This window comes from Mustelus asterias, chromosome 17, assembly GCF_964213995.1.
Source record: "Mustelus asterias chromosome 17, sMusAst1.hap1.1, whole genome shotgun sequence".
Taxonomy (NCBI): domain Eukaryota; kingdom Metazoa; phylum Chordata; class Chondrichthyes; order Carcharhiniformes; family Triakidae; genus Mustelus; species Mustelus asterias.
The window spans coordinates 46,385,590-46,392,964 of record NC_135817.1 but is presented as its reverse complement, the minus strand read 5'-3'; the positions used below and the strand labels follow the sequence as shown (position 1 = coordinate 46,392,964).

General features: G+C 42.3%; 1 protein-coding gene across 1 annotated transcript in view; it reads right to left on the bottom strand.

Annotated features, from left to right (window-relative positions):
* Window positions 1-458: 458 nt before the first annotated feature.
* Window positions 459-7,375, bottom strand: part of LOC144506436 (uncharacterized) — an 81,695-nt gene continuing 74,778 nt past the window's right edge. The window contains exons 19-20 of the mRNA XM_078232551.1: window positions 4,069-4,228; window positions 459-1,261 (exon numbers count right to left, since the gene is read on the bottom strand). Of these exons, the coding sequence (XP_078088677.1) occupies window positions 1,173-1,261; window positions 4,069-4,228 (249 nt within the window). The 3' untranslated portion in view covers window positions 459-1,172. The remainder of the gene's footprint in view (window positions 1,262-4,068; window positions 4,229-7,375) is intronic.

Here is a 7,375-nt window from a genome sequence, read left to right as displayed (position 1 = left end):
TTTCTAATTACTTGCTGTAGCTGTATACTAGCATTTTGTGATTCATGCACTAGGATGCCCAGATTCCTCTGCACCTCTAGAGTTCTACAATCTCAATAATATAATCACGCACCAAATAAAATAGAATTTTACAGAGAGCAGTCAATGACAATGTGCTTTGGGTGACCAGTTAATTCTACTATAAGTTCGAACTATTTACTGATGATTCAGGGAACTTTATTTATATTGCTAAAGAGATTCATATTCCAAATAGCAGCCCTTTTTGGCTGGCTGATTCTGTGAAAATATTAGCTCTAGCTTGGTAACAACAACCCAAGAGGTCCATTTAAAAAAAATTTTGATCACTAAGTCACTAACTATGGATTTAAACCAGTTTTGAAAAAAAGTAATAAAGCAGCTACAAAAATGATTCTAAGTTATTCAGTTCTAAAAGTATAAAGAAACTACAGACACGTTTCCTGGAGAATTAGTTCAAAGTTGGTGCACCAAAAATGTTGCTTTGTATTATATGTGATGCTCAACTTGATTTATGTAATTTATTTTTCTATTGCGTTAATCCAATAAAAATGCAAATATACATTTACTTATTTACAATAATTTTAAACATCGGTATGCTTCAATATCTGTAGTCATGATTATATTTTTAAAAATAACAACCATCATCTTGAGCATAATGTTAAATAGCAAAGTGCGCACAGGTCAGTTGCCAGTGTAATATGTTTTTAGTGCTTATACAATGAGTTGTGTACTTTTAATACTCTTTTTTTGTTTCAGGGCTTTTGATTACATTGACTTCCATGAATGGGTTTCACAGAAATGAGGTTCTAAATTACAGTAGACTTGAGGGAACTTCTGTGAAACTTCCCCTTAGATAGTTTTGCCAGCTTGCAACATGGAGAGCATTGACTAAAACTGTAATTTCTAACTGCGAGGCTCCTAATAGAGTGAACAAGTATAAATGTGATTGTTTTCTCTCAATTGCCCAGAATCGACTTACAAACAGAACAATGCTGCTCGAATTGTGACTATTTGGATTGAAGACAACTTGTACAGATCATAATTGCCCGAGAGGAATCAGGAGTCTTGTTTTGCTTTACGTGGCAATTGTTACATTGATTTGATTGATCTGTCCAAATAATAGTTCAGTTTTTTCCTTTTAACATTTGTCTTTCTCAACTCAGCACGTCAATATCCCAGAACTGTGTCTCTTGCTTTTCTGGGAAGTTTAAGATGATGTGGTCCTTGTCATAGAAATCACCGCCTGAAAAATGAAGCAGAAATTAAAAGTATTAAAATTGTGCTGGTGCATAACAAAATACAATGCTGGGATAGCTGATGGCTTCTGAATTGTGAAGGTGAAAAATTCCATCTTGTAGTTGCTTTGTAAGCTTCCCAACACTTTTAAAAAAGCCTTTTATGGCATACCACCAATTTATCAGCCAGGACGGAACATAGGAACATACAGTAGGCAATTCAGCCCTCCCAGCCCCCTCCGTTATTCTATATGATCATGGTTGATCTCCATCTTTTCTAAACTCCACTTCCCTGCCTTTCCGCCATAGCCCTTTATTCCGCTTTTGATCAAATATTTATCTAACTCTTTCTTGAATCCATTGATTGATTGATTCTGCATCCACTGCACTCTGGGGCAGTGAGTTCCATAGATTTACTTCTCTGTGAGAAGTAGCTTCTCCTGATCCCTGTCTTGAACCTCTCCCCTCTTACTCTACTGCAATGACCTCTTGTCCTGGACTGTTCTAGGAGGAGGAACATTTGGTTAACATTTACTTCATCAATCCCATTGAGTACTTTATATACTTCAATCAAATCCCCCCTCATTCTTTTGCAGGCCAGCGAGTACAAGCCCAAGCTTAAAATTGTGGCCGGAATTTTGTGGAGGCGACAGATGTTCTACTGACAATTCTGAAAGCGATGTTGCAATCCTATCTCAGCAGGCAGTGGGACCCAGGGCTGCATTTTTCTTCTGGCAGCTAATTAAGTGGGTACTGCCAGCCTAATCAGAGGACTGGCAGCCCAGCAATGCCACCAGCGTCACCGGGAGAGATGGCCACTGCTGAGGAAGGCAAGTGACCTGGGGCCTGCAGCAGGTATTTACAGCAAGAATGTACTTAAATAATTAAAGGGCTGCACGTTGAAGGAGAGATCCATGGTGCGAGAAGGGGGCTGCCTTCTCTGCCCGTGGTCCCCTTTTCTTCAGTGAAACATTCTTCCCTGTGACTCGTAAATGCTCTTTAAAGCGGCCAAGCAAATCACTCAGCTCATGGGATTAGGGGTGGGCAATAAATGCTGGCCCAACCAGCAACACTTGCGCTAAAAATGTTTTTTTTAAAAAAGCTCTATTTTACTGCTGGGTCCCTCACATGGTGGGGTGCGGGTGTCCACCCATCATGTGCAAGAAGCCAATGACACAGTAAAATGGCCCCTAATTTAGTCTTTCAGTTTGCAAATTGGCTGTTGGCCTTCTTGTAACCCTTACTCTGCTGTGTGCCCCCTAAAGAGTTAATCACCACATCAACCCTCGCTCAGCCCTGTGTTTCTGGGGCCATTGCTAAGATAATCTAATAAGCTGTTTCCATTTTGGTCTCACAAAAGAAAGTCAAAAGTGATCAAATTTTAGACTTTTTTTCTAAATTAGGAAAATGCAGGTTGTAGTGTTTGATTTTCTGCAGTATTAAGATATTGGGTGGGATTCTCCCAAAAAAATTCTAAGTGCCAAACTTGCGTTAAAACTGGAGTAAATCCCGCTGGTTTTTTTCAATGGGATTTTCAAAATGAATCTCCCCCACACTGTGCACTGCAAAGGTCACTAGCATGAATATCATTAAAAAGCAGTGGGAGGGGTCTGTTCCCACTGGATTGGCCGGCAGCATAGCGCTGAGCGGGCTACTGCACATGCGCCGATCTGTCAGTGCAGAGAACAGCTCATGTGCAGCAGCTCACACTCCCAATCGCTGGCCAGCTCCAACGCTGCCCTCCCGATCCTGCTCCATGGCCCGAATGCTGGCCTCCCAGACATGTCCGGTCCAGCCTCAGCCTCACCGCCCACCTCAATCCCCGTCCTGCTCTCCTGATTTCCCTCCCACAGCCCCCACCGGCAACCCCGAGCCCCTCAGCAGGCTGATCCCCCCCACCCACCGACCGATGCCTAGCCCGAATCGCTGGCCTCCCTCCCTCTGTCACCAAGTCTGAGTGCAGAGTGGCAACGGGACCCCCCACCTCCACCAATCTCTCCCCTAGAGGCCATTCTGACCCCTATAGGCCCTGCCCCCTTGTCTACCCACTTTGCCCCTTGGGCAGTGCCAAGGGAGCCAGGCTGGCACTGCCAAGCTGGCAATGCCTTGGGGACACCCCTCCTAACCCCCGACCCTCCAGGGGGCCTGCATGGCCTCCCTTCATTCCAGCGGGGTCAGACCGTCAGCTCCCCGCTGGAGCTGTTGTAAACCCCCCTGGCAGGGGTGGGGTGGGGGGTGGTGTTAGAGAGAGAGAGGCTAGCGGGCCTGGAGTCTTCAGTATTTCAGTCCCGGGGCTGCTAATGATAGGCAAATCCTCATTTAAATAATTTATTCGGTTCTGTGCCGATTTCTGGCGCGGAGCGAACGACACCAGAAATCCTGTGGCCAGAGACACGTGTAGGCCAAGGCGCCAGCGGGAAGTCTGCTATTAGGTTGCCGAATGAGTCTCCTGGCCCGCTGAGAATCGCCCACACCAAATTTATGAATTTTCTAAAAGACTCAGTGAATCTGACTTCACAAGTACTGGAGTTAAGCAGTGTGAAGTGGATCCTTGGAAAGCATTGTGCATTGCTTAGCCTTTACTGTGCTTAGGAATCCATTCAAGTTATGCTGGCATTCTGGTTTCAATATGTACTTGACATTGTTTTCCATTGATATGAGAACAACATTAATAACTGCAGCCTGGATTTTCAGTAAACCATATCAAGTAGTGAATTATGGAAATTATCCAGTATTTTCTTCAGATTTACAATTTTTAAAATCAGATGAGTTGGAAAATTAAATTCCTGCTTCTTTAAATGAACAAGTGTGCTACCTTTAATATCTAGTCGCAGATTGGAATCGAGAAGAGAAGAAATAGTTCCATCCCTATTAATGTTCCATTTCTGATGAGTACGCCCATGCTCTGTCCAAAGATTTACTTTGGCTCCAGCCTTTTCTTGACCACCAATGGCATCTATGCACGCAGAGTTAGCCTGTAAGAAGAATGGAGTAGTGTTTTTGTTAGTTCATTAAGACCAAGCTAATCTTGGTTATGAGGGAAAAAATCAGCTTGCTTCATTTTAAGTAATTCTGATTAGTAGATTTTGTATATTATATTCCAACTATATTCATGGGTGGAATAGATGGTTGCAATGGGGGCGGGGAGGGGGCATCAACAACTGGAAAATTGGTGGCAACGCTGATGTGGCCACTTTCGGGAGCCCTGCCATTGGGATTCCCAGCTGCTGCCTGAGGAATTTCCCAAATAAATCCTGGTGTGAGGTGAGTATCATGCCTCCGAGAGCTGCCAGCTGGAAGCCAGAAGTCCTCCAGGAGCAAAGAGCACTGTCTGTAATGCAGTGCGGCCAACTGTGAGTGAGAAAGTGAGTGGGGTGGGTTTGCTGAAGGTCAGGCAGGTGAGGAGGGGGAGAGCAGCTGATTTGAAGATCAAAGGCGGTAGTGGGGGGGGGGGGGGGGGGGAGATTGGGGGCACTTTCTCCAGATCCCACTGACAGAGTGCCCAGCAAGGAAGAACTTCTCCCACAAGGTCCTTGACTTACCTGGCAGTGTATTTCTGGTCCCGGTCTGATCGCTAGTTTACTGCCGGCAGTGGCGCAATGAGGTCCATCATTTGACCTCCAGGTGGGAAGGCTTTCCTGCTACGGACTTAATTGAAGGGTGGCAGGAGAACAGTGGGATCTCCATGTTGAACCTTTGTGCTAGAACACAAGGCTCTGCCCCAGCTCCAAACCTGTTGCTGTGGGGGAATTAAATACCACCCCATACATAGTCTGTGCATATGATTGCATTGTTTCATTTGGCATTTTAAAATGTTGTTCTTGGAATAAATTGTTGCTTGACTAACCTATCAGACAGCTCCCCCAACAGTTCTCAGAAGCTGTTAAAAAAGACTTTGCAGGATCGACATTGACTCAGGCATGACACCAAACATTGTCCATTTTTCTTGGCATTCTGTTTTGTAATGGTTTTACTCTTGCATGGTTTGGTAGGCCACTTTAGAGAGTATTAAGCATAAATCCTGTATTATGGGTTTTGAGTCACCTGTAGGCTGGCTGGAGGAACTGTTTCTCCTCTTTAAGAACATGAAAAAATAATGGGTTTGTCTGACACCTCTTATGATCACCTTTCTAGTGCTGGAAACAAATTCCTGGATTCATTGAATTCAGTATCACAACTTCCCTCAATTCGATTTGAATTTATAACCTCCAACTTGCTAATCCAAAACCATAACTGGTGTCAGGTGTAGCTCAATGGTAGCATTCTCACCTCGGGAGTGGGGCTTGAACCCACCCTCTGACTTAGAGACAAGGGCCGAAATTTTCCAGCCATTTATACCCCATCAGCACTACAAGCGACGATGGAAAATTTGGTGCTCAGCGGAACCAGAGAATCCCGCCAGCGTAAACGGCCAGAAAATTCCGGCCAAAATCTAGGCTGACCCTCGAGTATTCCGGGACCTCTTTGTGGTGCATCAATATCTTATTAAAAAGTGCAGTACTCAAAATTTCGAACAAAATTTTTTTTTAACCAATGAGTTATACTGTAACCTGTTCAATTTTTATTTAGATACCCTCAAGGAGCTTTCTTGCATTTGACCACTCATATTGTTATCTAATTCACATTGATACTAAGTGAGTAGTTAATAAACAGATCCAATCTCTTCATTTTTCAAATTTAGTAACAGTAAACCCAAATTAGTAACAAGTCATAATGTATCCATTGTTCATATTTCCTTTTTTAGTGTGCAATATTTTACATTTTGTGCCTCTTGCGTGACTTTGTGACCTCTAAGCTTGACTGTTCAATGCAATTCTGGCCAGCTTCCCAAATTCTACCCTTCGTCAATTTGAGTTAATCGAAAACTCTACTGTCCATGTCCTAACCTGCATGGGAGTTGTTCACCCATCACTCCGAGCCTTGCTGACCTATTGTTTCCTGGTTAAGAAACATCTCAATTTAAAAAATCTCATTCATGGTTTCAAATCCCTCAATGACCTTGCCCTTCCCTATCCTAATCTCCAGATCCACAACACTACCAAATATCTACTTTTCTGGCTTCTTGAGAATCACTGATTTTAATTGTTCTACCATTTAACTGCCAAAGCCTTAAGCTCGGGAACTCTCTCACTAAGAAAAAGTCCTCAAAATTTACCTTTCGCCAAGCTTTGTTAGTGTCAAATTTGCTTTGTAACACAGAAAGTTTATTAGAATTTTCTATTATATTAAAGATACTATATAAATACAAGCAGCTCTTGTATTTGTTATTTATACAGATTAAAATCCATCTGGCAGTCCTTAGCCGATCCACTTAATTCACCCAGAGCTTTCTGAATCCTGCAAATCCCCTTTACGTTAGTCACGAACATGGTTACTTAATAATGTCATGAACCATTTTTATGATATATAGGGGGTGCATCCTCCCGCACTAGTGTCTGCTTCTTAGTTCTATGACAAAGAGGGTTCAGTATAATGACCATCAATAATTAATCAGTAACAGGGAGAGTGGGTCACTACATCAAAGGAATGATTGCCTAGTGCTTCATGAAAATGTAAAAGTAATGAAAAAATGTTTGCAGTAAGTATAAAGTAAATGGCCATAAAATGAATACAATTGTTTTGAATCAAGTTAACAAGAATTTGGTAAGGTAGCCAATGCATATTTAACATCAGTTTTTTTATGATTTTCAGCAAAACAAAATCCTGAAGTACACTGTGGGTATTAGATTGGTGATTATCATGTGTAACGGATAAAATATCCAGTCCAAACCAGCTGGACAACATTCAGGGCAACAAAAACAGGTTAATATTGCTGCATGAACATTGAATTTAAATTTAATCATTATATTTTGCTGCTTTGTAATTTAATATTGCTTGAATAGTCAGTTTAAATCATTTAAGTAACCAATAGAATTATTATTGGGGAGGCGATGGCCTAGTGGTATTATCGCTAAAACATTAATCCACCAACTCAGCTAATGTTCTGGGGACCCGGGTTCGAATCCTGCCACGGCAGATAGTGGAATTTGAACTCAATAAAACAAAAATCTGGAATTAAGTATCTACAGATGACCATGAAACCATTATCGATTGTTGGAAAAACCCATCTGGTTCACTAATGT